The sequence below is a fragment of the Ursus arctos genome, unplaced genomic scaffold, assembly GCF_023065955.2.
Source record: "Ursus arctos isolate Adak ecotype North America unplaced genomic scaffold, UrsArc2.0 scaffold_6, whole genome shotgun sequence".
Lineage (NCBI taxonomy): Eukaryota > Metazoa > Chordata > Mammalia > Carnivora > Ursidae > Ursus > Ursus arctos.
In genome coordinates this window covers 25,588,292-25,601,377 of record NW_026623078.1, presented here as the reverse complement: position 1 = coordinate 25,601,377, position 13,086 = coordinate 25,588,292, and the positions used below count along the sequence as shown (strand labels likewise).

Genomic DNA, 13,086 nt, shown 5'->3' with positions numbered 1-13,086 from the left:
AGCTTCAGGAAATAGACTTGAAAAATTAAGATGAATATTGTTCTTAGAGCAATCATTCCCCCCCCCCAAAAAAACCTAAAAAAATATACTTCAAAAAAATCAACAGAGGAAGTAAAACAGTACAGTAAGGAAGGTAAAGGAGAAACAGAGGAACAGCAACAACAAAAACCAAAAAACACATACAGAAAAAAAAATAAAGTGGTACATGTCAATACAACAACATCAGTAATTACATAATTACTCCAATCAAAGGCAGAGATTGTCAGACTGGATAAAAAGCAAGATCTGACTATATACTGTCTCCTAGAGGCATGTTTTAGATTCAAAGACATAAATAGTTTGTAAGTAAAATAATGGAAAAAGATATAACATACAAACAGTACAAAAAGCATTATGGCTATAATAATATCAGGCAAAATAGATTTTAAGAAAAGAAATATCCCTAGGGACAAAGAAATACATCTTATGATCAATAGAAATATAAATACAAGCACTTTCAATGAATACATATTTAACAACAGAGCCCCGAAACATATAAAACAAAAACTGACATCATCGAAAGGCAAGACAGACAATTTAACAATTATACCTATAGATTTCAATATCCTACCCTCAATAATTGACAGAACACCTAGAGGAAAGGATAAAGAAGACAAGAACAACACTATGAACAAAAATGACCTAACATTTATAGAACATTCCACCCAACAGCAGCAGAATATGCATCGTTTTTAAGCACACGTGGAACATACAGAGAAAAAAACCCAACAACTCCAGGACAGACCATATGCTAAGCCATAAAAACATCTTAATGAATTTAAAAGGATTTAAATGATTTAAATATGTTCTCTGACCAAAATGGAATTAAATTCAAAAAATCAACTACAGGAAGAAATTTGGAAAGTTCCAATATTGGGAAATAAAATAACAGAATGTTAAAAATGATGATTCTAAGATTTTACCCTACCTGCAAGCTCAAAAGTTAACCTGCCAGAGATTTATGGATGCTGGAAGAACACACGAAACTCTTAGGCCAGAGCTATAGGACTTTTTTTTCCTTACAGCGATAGCGGTAGCCAGAGTATCACTATTTGGGGACCAGTTTCCCAAGGCCCAGTTCCCACATCTCAAGACAAGGAAGACCAGGTGGCCCATGCATGTGGACACCAGGAGAGGAGACATGAAGCTAAGAACCATGCATCTTTCATGAGGGCAGCAGGTGTGCCACTTAGGAGGAAGAGAATATCTCCACCTTCTGAGGCTGTTCGTGATATAAACATCCTTTAAAAGATCGGCTAGAACAAAGGCAGTCAGTTCCTCTGCTCAGAAAATGTGCAGGGACACAAGTCCCATGAAGAACTATCTTCCAAGACAGACTCTAAATAAAGAACAGACTAAAGATATTACAAAGGAAACTAGACATTTTCAAAAACTGAATGAAAATGAAAACACATGTCATATTTTATGGAATAAAACTAAAGCAGTGTATAAGGCAAAACTCATAGCTTTTCTTTTTTTTAGATTTTATTTTTATTTATTTGACAGAGAGAGAGACAGCCAGCGAGAGAGGGAACACAGGCAGGGGGACTGGGAGAGGAAGAAGCAGGCTCCCAGCAGAGGAGCCTGATGTGGGGCTTGATCCCAGGACTCCGGGATCACGCCCTGAGCCGAAGGCAGACGCTTAACGACTGAGACACCCAGGCGCCCCTGGGGTAGCATGTTCTGAACCTCATCATTCATTCATTTCTAATTTCAAAATATCTTATCAAGTATATACCAAATGGTATCAAAATATAATAATTCTATTGTCTTTATGTAGGAAGCACTGTTACAGTGCCATTCCTAAGCTACATCACACCTAAATTGTAAAAGGCAAAAAGGTCACAATAAAAACTCTTAACAAACTATGAATATAGTGGAACTTCTTCAACCGGAAAAGGACATCTGTGAAAAAACCTACAACTAACATCACACTTAATGATGAAAAGCTGATTGATTTCCCCCTAAGATCAGAAACAAGGCAGGTGTTATCTGTTCTTATCACTTCTATTCAACATTGTACTGTTTCTAACCAGTGCAAAAGCCCATGGGGAGACCAAAAAAAAAAAAAAAAAAAAAAAGACACCTAAATTGAAAAGGAAGTAATAAAACTGTCTTTACTCTCGTATGACACGATCCTATATGTAAAATATCCTAAAGAATCTACCAAAAAACTACCAGAACTAATACATGAATTTAAACCACAGGATACAAAAATATACAATAAACAACAGTAAATAAAAATCTAATGTTTATATGGTAGCAATGAACAATCCAAAAAATTAAATTAAGATCATTCCAATCACTGGGTGCCTGGGTGGCTCAGTCAGTTAAGCATCTGCCTTCAGCTCAGGTCATGATCCCGGGATCCTGGTATTGAGCCCTGCATCGGGCTCCCTGCTCAGTGGGGAGTATGCTTCTCCCACTCCTTCCAGCTCGTGCTCTCTCTCTCTCATTATCTCTGTCTCTCTCAAATAAATAAATAAAATATTTTTTAAAAAAAAGATCATTCCAATCACAGCAGCATCAAAAAGAGTACACTACTTGGGAATAAACTTAACAAAGTAAGTATAAGACCCGAATACAGACTTCTTAAATATAACAAAAACATGTTTATACGGAAAAAATTTAACCAGACTTCAACAAAATATAAGAATTTTGATTTTCAAAAGATAACACTTTTAAACGAACAAACTACACTGGGTGGAAATATGCACAAATTATATGTCAGATACAGAAGCTGTATCCAAAATAAAGAACACTTATAGCTCCATATAAAATAAACATCTGAATTCAAAAATGGACAAAAGATTTAAATAAGCATTTCACCAATAGGATATATGAATGGCTAATAAGAACATAGAAAGCATGCCTGGTATCATTGGTCATGAGAGAAATGCAAATAAAAATCATCTTGAGATAAATTACACATCCACTATCACAGCTTAATTGCAACTGGTAATACCATGTGTTTGCAAAGATACAAAGAAACTACAAATGTCTTACATTGCTGGTGTATATGGCACAGTCAGTCTAGCAGTTTCTTAAACATAAACTTACTATGACCTAGCAATTCCACTCTTTTTTTTTTTTTTTAAGATTTTATTTATTTGACAGAGAGAGAGAGACAGCCAGAGAGAGAGGGAACACAAGCAGGGGGAGTGGGAGAGGAAGAAGCAGGCTCCCACTGAGCAGGGAGCCCGATGTGGGGCTCAATTCCAGGACTCTGGGATCACGCCCTGAGCCGATGGCAGATGCTTAACGACTGAGCCACCCAGGCGCCCCGAGCAATTCCACTCTTAGCATCTACTCAAGAGAATGAAAATATCCACACAAAGACTTGTACATGAATGTTCATCCCAACATCATTTATCAAATAGCTCAAACTGGACATTTCCTGCCTTTTCCGTACAAATACCTCTCTCTGAAAGGATCTTCAAGGTGCATCATTAATCATACTTGCTCGCTGACCCAATGTTCATACACTGGCAAATGGGCAAACAAAATAACGGTACATCCATACAATGGAATACTATTCAACAAAAAAACGAATGGCATATGGATACATGTTACAATGGGGACGAACCGCAAAACATTTTACTCAGTAAAAGAAGCCAGGCATAAAAGATTACATTGAAGGATTCCATTTATATGAACTGTCCAGAAAAGGCAAACTATGGAGATTGAAAGTAAATCAATGATTGCCTAGAGTTCATGGTGGTTGTAGAGATGGGCTGTGAGCAGGCATGAGAGACTTTTTGGGGTGTTGGAAATCTCTATAACTGGGTAGTGGGGATGGTTGCTCCTCTCCACAATTTGCTAGATATTATTGAATAGTATACTTACAATATGGTCCTCACTGGCAATTAAACCATCCAAAATTAACTACCAAAATATGCATTTATTTGTGCTATCCTGAAGAAATTAAATATATATTCTTGTTCTTTCTTTGCAAAGTGAATAAGGAATGTATGTAGGAGAAAGGTCAATCTTTAAATTTATTTTCTACCATACCCAGGATCTACTTCCTTCCTGTGACTGCCCCACTTACAATTCTCTTAGCAGAAGTAAATGAAACCCTAGGGAGCTGAGGGATATAAAAGTGATGATGAACTCTGGCATAAATGTCTTCTCTCACTAGGAATCTGTGGTTCTCACAAACAATTCATAATCAACCAGGAGAGGGCATTATCAGTGTTTTCCCATCCACAAGCTCTGCCAGCTCTCCCTTCTTAGGTTTACCAAAGGACTCTAGTCTCCTAGCCTGGACACACTTAAGGCATTGCCCCATGAGTAGTTTTTACAGCACATCGATGCTAGTCCTTGGCTCCTCAGTGAGCCTATCAACAAATCACAGTATATGGTCACAGTTAAATATATACTTACCAAAAGAAATGTGCGGATCGTTCTTATTTTGTTAAGTTCAAGAAGCAATTTTTGTGCCTTCTCATGGTTACTACAATATTCATCATAGATACGAAACTTGTCTTTCTGTGAATTTGAATAAGGATAAGTTAGAGTCATGTTAGTAGCCATTTGGAAAGATTAATCTGCGTGATGTTTGTGAACAAACTTGATTAAGTGTTTATTGTATTTTGGGAGCTCTACTGTGTGTATGTACATAAGTACATTTTATATATCAATTTTCTCTGATCCATGAAGAATAGCCTAGGGAAAAAGACAGATTATATTCACTAGAGTCCAGTATGATATATGCAATAGTAAGTAAATGAGCCAAATGGTAACAAATTATAGAGAAGAGAGTACTTAGCTTTCCTGAGAGGATTCAGATACAGCTTTAAAAAAAAAGAAAAAAGAAAAAATAATAACTGAGCAAGGTTCAGAGAGATGAATCCATCATTCCCAGGCAGGGAGAGGGAAGAAAGCGTTTTAGGGAGAGGGAAAAGCATGTGCCAGATCATACAGGAATAGAGAGACAGGGTCCGTGCAGCACACTAACGCACCGATCTGGACAGTTGTGTTGAGGGGGCACACGGACAAACAGAATATTCAACAGCAAGTGACTAAGATCATGATGGGCTTTGGAGACACTAAATATGAGAAGTCATCTCAAGTGTAACTATTTGTTAGTATAATAAGGTGGCTACTTTCAGGTAGCTGTCATATTGTAACAGACTTACAACTCTTTGTAGCTCCAAAACACAAAACTAAGACCACGGGGTAGAAATTGCCAGGGCCATCAAGATGGGCCGTGGTAGGCAGATTCAGGATTAACATAAAGATCTTCTAATGGTTAGAGCTGTTCCTTAAAGTGATAGAGTAGGAACAAAATAAACAACCTTCGTATTTGCCACAGAAGGGGTACTTTCAAAAAGGGAGTAATTTCACCATCATGATGTCCAAGCATCCTCCCATCATTAGATTTTCTCTCAGTGGTTAGAATTGGTATCTATCCAAATGGTACCAATAAGAGGAAGGCACAGAAAATGTATCGATCAAATATTAGAACAGAAGTGTGTCCCCTGAAATTTCCAAGACATGCATTTGGAAAGCAACACTGAGTACTATTCTATACAGCCAGTACAAAATATATTGAATTACTTATTTCAAGAGACGGTATGACCCAGAATGAAACAACACTTCAGAAATAGTTTAGCTAAATTCATGGATGACAGATTCATAGTGTGTTACTGAGGAAATGGATGTCAGGGTGCAAGATTCCCATGTGCAGCCCTGGACTAAGAAAGCAAATACTCCAGCTGGCAGAAGATTTTAATTCTTTCATGAAAAGGAATAGTCTGGATTAAGGGGACACAAACATGTATGGTTTCCAGTCATGCCCAAGGAAAGCATGGCTTGATCTTCCTCTGCCAAGGAACCTCTCTCCATTTAATATTAATTACCTTTATGAAATATTTCCTGATTATATAAAGAACATATGCAGAGTTTGCTCATTACATATAGGAATACGGACCTAGAAACTACATCTAATTAATTACCTTTCTAAAAGCTAAATAGAAATAAAAATAAACAAAAATTGATTTCTATGACAAAATACTCATGCATTTTTAAATAAAACATTAATTATATAGCATCTTGGTAAAGAAAGGAATTCAGGTGGGCGCTCTGAAAATTAGCATCAGTGGAAGGGTATAAAGAGCAGCACTGTTTTTTGTTTTTCGGGTTTTTTTGGTATGAATGAGCTTTAGTTCCGAAAGCAATTTTCATGTTATAGGTGACTTTTTACTTTATAAATCAATTACGCAAATAATTTCAACTATCATGTCCAAACAGACAGAAATGATCTTGACGTGTAATTTGAAACAACTATCAACTATCATGTCCAAACAGACAGAAACGAGCTTGACGTGTAATTTGAAACAACTGAGGACTGACTGGTTATTCTTCGGCACGACTCAGTATGACCTTCTGAGAAACCACCCTTGAGAAACACTGAGACCCAGGCGTCTGTGTACCTAGAGTGACAGGGTTCGTTCACCGGCAGGCTTGTCACCAGCCGATTAACAAGGGAACATGCTGACTCACAAAAGGTTCATCATGCCATTCTAAGAGTAAGGATTTTCTGTCTCAAAAGGGAAATGCTCTATGTTTGAGAGAAACATAAAAATCCATTCATTATGAACAGCCTGAATATTCATTAGAATTCAAAGCTACAGAGGATGCGAAGCAACTTGTTGGGAAAAAGAAAAGGCTGTTTATTCTTCACTGAATAAAATGGATGATGTGAGGCCCTCACCCCTTTTCTGGCTCTCAGTGGAAGATTTCATTGGCCTTAAAAGACCCCAAACTTTTGGTGTCACATTTTACTTCTAATGCTGAATTCTCACATGCTACTGTGCCAAAAGCTAAACCTTAAAATCGGGGGGGGGGGGGGGGGCAGAGCTTTTAAAATAAACAGAAATTGATCCTACAAAGTGAAGAAAGCAGGTTCCCACTTCTTGTTGAGCGTTGGGTTCTGGATGTAGGCATTCTTCCACGACTTTTAAAAATTCCTTATGTACAGCAAGGATATCTTCGATGTTTGAGAACAGCATCTACAAATAAATGTAAGTAAGTGCAATAGTGAAGCAGGTTTTTAAAAAAAAGCCCATGAGAGGACAGTATGCTCTCTCCAAGCTGCAAACTTCAGGGCATAGCTATCCTTTCCGCCCACCCGGAGGGCAGAGCTCCAATTTTGTCTGGACATCCTCTCCACTCCCACACAGCTCTGGGAACCAGGAACCTATTCCTGGCTCTCAGGAAAAGCCTGAGTGACTAAACCCAAGCATGACAGTCCCCACCCCATTAGTGAGAATGGGCGGCAGGTAACATAGTGCAGGCAGATTTGCTAGCAGGCTTTTGGGGGCAAGAGCTTCTTTGCTCTCCGGAAGAGTATCCTGGAATGGATAGCCCTCTTCCCCTCTGGAAAGGAGCTGTGTCTGGAAGTGACAGCTGGGACAGCTACAGGGTCATTTTGCAGCGACAAGAGGAGCCAGCCCAGGGGCAAAGCGGATAACCTGGATGGCAAAGTGAAGAGCTAGACAGAACCTGGCAATCTTCTTGACCTCCCTGAGCCACAGGTCCTGAACCTTCTTTTCTGTCTGGAGTCCCCAAATGAGAGCCGAAGTATCTTCAAGCCATTTGAATAATAAGCGTCCTTTGCTTGCGACCACAAGCACACAAACTGAAATGCTCCCGTGGTAAGGAGAATTTGAAAGTTAGTATTTAATTTATGAAAAAAATAGTCAGAAGGGCCTATAAAATCCTTGGGAATTTTTTTTTTTTATTTTTAGTAAAATAAAACGGCAAATCAGCACCAAAAATAAATACCAATGATAATTTATACAACTTAAATGAATAATAATACTGCAATTAATTTTCATTTACCTCCTCCCCCTCTACAAAACTCATCATTTTCCTGTCCTGCAGCCTAAAAGGAAAGGTTTAAACGTCTGTTTCTGAGTTGAAGATATTATGCAGACGTTTTCTGCACCATTGAACCATCCAAATCGCTTGTTCTTTGGTGATCAGGGACTGGAAGTGTATCTGTCCGCATCTTGCCTTCCTAAGCCTCCTCGGCAATGCTCACGCATGGCTCTGCTCCCTCCCTCTCACAGACGCTGAGGTTCTCTGTCCTGGGTTTGTCTTTCTTCCTTTTTTCAAACTGTCCTTAAGGCCTTGGCAAAAAATCGCTCCACTTCTTCTACGCCATCCTCATCACCCTGTTTCTTTTCCCAAACCCTCGTTTCCCTTTTTCTCAGGGTGGCCCACACAAGTGTCTGGTGCAGCACTTACACTGGAACTGAGGAGAAGCTGAAGAGCCTAAAGTAACATCCCACAGATGAAATTTTAGCTAAAGGGGAACGTGTGCTTGGGTTGAGGGCCAACTGTGCCTCCTCACCTTCACTGTTTCTTCTGTTACGTTTTTGTCAATTTTCGATGCGGCACACTGATTCATTCGGTGTAAGAATGCCTGCGTGAAACAAAAAAAAAGATATTATGAAGGCAACTTTAGGTTAATAGAATAACAGTGTGTAGGGGCGCCTGGGTGGCACAGCGGTTAAGCGTCTGCCTTCAGCTCAGGGCGTGATCCTGGCGTTATGGGATCGAGCCCCACATCAGGCTCCTCCGCTAGGAGCCTGCTTCTTCCTCTCCCACTCCCCCTGCTTGTGTTCCCTCTCTCGCTGGCTGTCTCTATCTCTGTCGAATAAATAAATAAAATCTTTAAAAAAAAAAAAGAATAACAGTGTGTTGATCAGAACTAAATCTTTTATAGGAAGCCAGAGTTTAAAAATCCAATAACTACTGAGAATAATAGTTTTGTTGTAAAAGGTGAAACCCTGGTTCACTGTGGCTCCCTTCTGGGAATTATATCCGTCAGAGTTTTGGGGCAGGATCAAAAGTGGTCACGTATATGATAACTTATCCAGCAGGATCTCAACGTTCTGTGGTAAACACTTAAGAGTCAAATGTTTCCTAAACTTCTAAGTCTTGTGAAGCACAAAAGACCAAAATCTAATGAAAAAATGGGATTTCTGATTAGAAAAAAAAGGGGTGGGGAAAAATTTAGAATTGGCCCTTTTGGAACTGAGAGAAACTAAGGGAAGGTGGTAGGGAGGAAGAGATAGAGAGGGAAAGAAAGAGAGAGAAAGTGACTCTTCAAGAAGGAATGGAAGGATTTCCCTTCCCCTCCTACCTACCCCCTCCCAAGTTTTAGAAGGCCAGATTTTGTATTTCTGGGATCAGGTCTAGGCTCTCCATAGAAAAATGGTAGGCAAATAAGTTCCGTAGTATTTCAAAGATCTGGCCTCTTCTTAATAAGTCATTAAGCTTGGACCCATGACTAAATAAGCTATTATTTTTGCAAAGGAAAAGAAGAGTAGAAAGACTTATTTATATTGGATCTTAAAAGAAAAAGTTTGGAAGGAAAAGGAGAAGTGACCTTCCATCCAGCAAATCTGGCTTGTGTCTTCAAGACATTGTTCGTTAACTACCTAGTGACCAGGTGAATCATTGCTTCCCTTGTCTTATGTCTTAAGAAATTCAGGGGCTCCTGGGTGGCACAGCGGTTGAGCGCCTGCCTTCAGCTCAGGGTGTGATCCTGGCGTTGTGGGATCGAGCCCCATATCAGGCTCTTCCGCTATGAGCCTGCTTCTTCCTCTCCCGCTCCCCCTGCTTGTGTTCCCTGTCTCGCTGGCTATCTCTATCTTTGTCAAATAAATAAATAAAAATCTTTAAAAAAAAAAAAAAAAAAAAAGAACTTCAGGCACTGAAGTACACAGCCAAGTTAGGGTATGACTGACTACACAGCTCACCAATTCCCAGGGCACACAGAGTCTCCATGGAATCTCTGGATACTACATCAAACAAGTGAAGATGAAAGTAAGAATACCATTTTTGACATGCTATATTTACAAAGATTTAAGAGATTAAGAAAACCCAGTATTGTTCATAATGTTCCAAAGTCATCACCCTCAAGGACACTGACAGTAAGAGTACTAAAATGGCACAGGGGTGGCTGGGTGGCTCAGTCGGTTTAGTGTCCAACTCTTGCTTTCAGCTCAGGTCATGATCTCTGGGTTGTGAGATGGAGTCTGTGCTGAGTATGAAGCCTGCTTAAGATTCTCTCTCCCCCTCTACCTCTGCCCTCCCCCCCCCCAAAAAAGCGGGGGGAGTATAAAACGGCACATTTCTGGGAACAATTTGATAATATATCTCAAATTTTCAAATGGGCATTCCCTTTAACCCAGCAATTGTACTTCCAGGAATTTATCCTAAGAAAACTTTCAGGCAAGGGGTTACAGTATATTGATTACAAAAGTGGAAACATAGGAAACAACCTAAATGCCCATCAATAAGGGAATTAATTATATTATGGCACATGCAAATTAGAAAATACTATGTATTTAAATGAAACAAAACAAATGAGCCATAGGATCTCATTCCCAGCATTAGCTTCAGCCCCATCTCTATTCCTGATTCAATCAGTTCATGTTTCAGTCTATAAATACAAAGCCACATCAGTTCTAATAGCCTCAACAGAATGAAATAATCAGCTGAATTAAATAAATCAAATAAGAAAGTATTGGATGTCACCTTATTTTTTTTTATTGGATACATGAGATATGAATTTTGAACTATTATCTAGAGTTAGGTATATCCTTGCTAATGAAGAGAGATTTTGAATTTTCTGATTTTGCCCATTTTAATTAGTATCAGTCTAATTTTTAATTTTAGATTTGTTTCTATTGAATATTTTCCATAAACTCAAACCAAAAATGCTCCGTTAGTTCTTTCCATTTAGTCTTAAAATAACATGGTGGTGTAGTCGCCTAGTTTACATTTCGTGTTGACCACAGAGTAAATAGGTAACCTCTCGTGCAAGGAAAGCTGAAAGTTCACCTCTACGTTTATAAACCTTTTCTTCATGAACTGAGCTCAGTCACATTCTGAAGCCCATAAATTAAAGTGAGGAGGCAGTACAAATGAATCAAAATATGAGTTAAAAGGGAACATACAAACTAAAAAAGTAAACTGTATCTTCATCTGACCTTTTATCTTCTTATCCTCTGTGACAACATAGAACTTTTTGTTTAACTGTATATGAAAGAAAACCTGGAACTTGTTAGCATTTCTGATCAAGCATTTATCTTCCTAAGAGCTTCCTTTATACACAGTTCAGGCAGATTTCAGATAGTTTGCCTAGAGCACAAAATCACGAAAACACATTTTTGACAAAACGTGTAAGTCTTCTTTCCTTAAGATAAAGAAAAATAACGTGCTTTCAGAATCCTCTTTTAACAACCAGCATCTACAAAGTCCCTTCAGACTTTGTAATTGGAGCATTTAATTTTTCTCCGATCAGTCAAAGAAGCATTAATGCCCTAAAAACAAAAATACATGAGGGATTTCATATGCCATTTTATCTCTGCATTCATTCATTCCCTTTGGTCCAGAATTTCATCAGAATTAGATCATCTTCGCTTTGATACAAATACATTGAAACTAAGTACTGGAAAAAGCTTGTAATGCCAGTGGTTCTCAAGCTTTTTATTGTGCACAAGACTTGGAGAGTTTCTTCTAAATGCAGAGCTCCCTACCCCCAGAGGGTCTGATTCACCAGACTGGTTGAGGACCCAGAAATCTGCATTTTGGGTAAGTTCCCTACCTGATTCTGATGCAGTTGGTCCAGAGACCACATCTGATAAACATTCCTTTAAGTTTATTCTTTCAAAGACTAAAGAAACAGACTTTGAGGAAACAAGTAATTGAGTCTCAATAGAGAAAATGGATTCAATTATTTCTTCTTGACGTTCAAACTCTGTCAACTCCCTCTGTGCACAATACCCTCTGACTCTGCCATTTGGTGTTCTTGATATCCCACCAGAGGACCCTCCCTCCAACGATGAAAATCAAACCTGGGCTGCATAAATGGGGCATAATAATTTCTGGAGGCTAGGGAGTGCAGAGACCAATGAGCTAAGACAGACTAAGTTGCATTTGGAGGAAGGGAGGCTCCCAGGGGCCCCTCCTTGTACCTTTCAGCTTGTAAGTGTGTTAGCATGAATCCAGTTTGCCAGCATTCCCCTAACAATGATTACACAACACATTCCAAGATGTCACTCTAGTCAGAGGCTTCTTTTTTCCTACACAGAGAGCAGAACTCTTCATCTTCTCTTCAATTTCCTCCATATTGTTTTCTTTCTATAGTGTATTTGGTAAAACAGGATAAATGTCATACATTACTTAAAGTTTAAGAAAGCTAAAAATGCCACAAATGTGCTACCAAGAAAGCAAAAGAAGAAAGAAAACTCATGAAGATATAAGAGGGAGAAGACAGCAATTCCCTTCCTCCATGTCTGTCCGTCTAGGCCACTGCTTGCTCAAAAAGTAAGACAAAGTGCATGATGAATTTTATTCTCAGAATGCACCAGTTTATTTTATAATTTTGATGTACTAATTTATCTCCTTCAAATCATTTTTGTCCTCCCCCAGTCTTCATCAGTCAGACAGGCACATTAGATGACTCTCAAAAGTCACACAGATGTGTTCATTGCTACAACATTTTCCGATAGTTGTGGATATTCTTATTTAATACAACACCAAAACTCAATAAGTGGTAGTTTCTTAAAGGTTAGTCATGATTTCTAATCTGAAACCAACCATAGCAGTGAACTTTTCATACCCTGTTGCATTAAAACCAATTGATCTTTCTTGCAATTTTCAGGGATCTATTATCTATGCTGGTGCTGTAAATTTTTTTAGCAATGATTCACCGGGGGTTATACGTATCTTCAAAATATTAACACATTTTGTTATTTAATATCAAACAAAACCTACATCACATTAGTTAATATCAGTATCCAACTCATTAGAAAAGTCTTTAAGTACTAGGAAAGTATAGAGCTCATTGACATAAATTTTCCAAAACTCTAAATTCACTTGCAAACGTGAATTTATCATCATCAACAAATACTATCAGTTGTTTTCCTTGAAGTGACAGGCTTACTTCATTCTTTTTTTAAAAACACTATGTGCCAAATACCCAAATGCCCTGAAACTGAAACGATAGTTTATCTCACATTT

At 38.5% G+C, this 13,086-nt stretch overlaps 1 protein-coding gene across 4 annotated transcripts in view; it reads right to left on the bottom strand.

Moving 5' to 3' along the window:
- The window catches only part of PREX2 (phosphatidylinositol-3,4,5-trisphosphate dependent Rac exchange factor 2), a 270,321-nt gene that overhangs the window by 197,600 nt on the left and 59,635 nt on the right, over positions 1 to 13,086 (bottom strand). For 2 of the 4 annotated variants that reach the window (XR_006409186.3, XM_026495929.4), the window contains exons 2-4: positions 8,402 to 8,473; positions 6,933 to 7,055; positions 4,426 to 4,530 (exon numbers count right to left, since the gene is read on the bottom strand). Coding sequence is in view for 3 of the 4 variants with exons in the window: in XM_026495929.4 (XP_026351714.1) it covers positions 4,426 to 4,530; positions 6,933 to 7,055; positions 8,402 to 8,473 (300 nt within the window). In the remaining variant the exon portion in view is untranslated. Of the gene's footprint in view, positions 1 to 4,425; positions 4,531 to 6,932; positions 7,056 to 7,548; positions 7,693 to 8,401; positions 8,474 to 12,038; positions 12,205 to 13,086 lie in introns of those variants that run through there. The other 2 variants (XM_044382804.3, XM_044382805.3) reach the window with 2 other exon arrangements.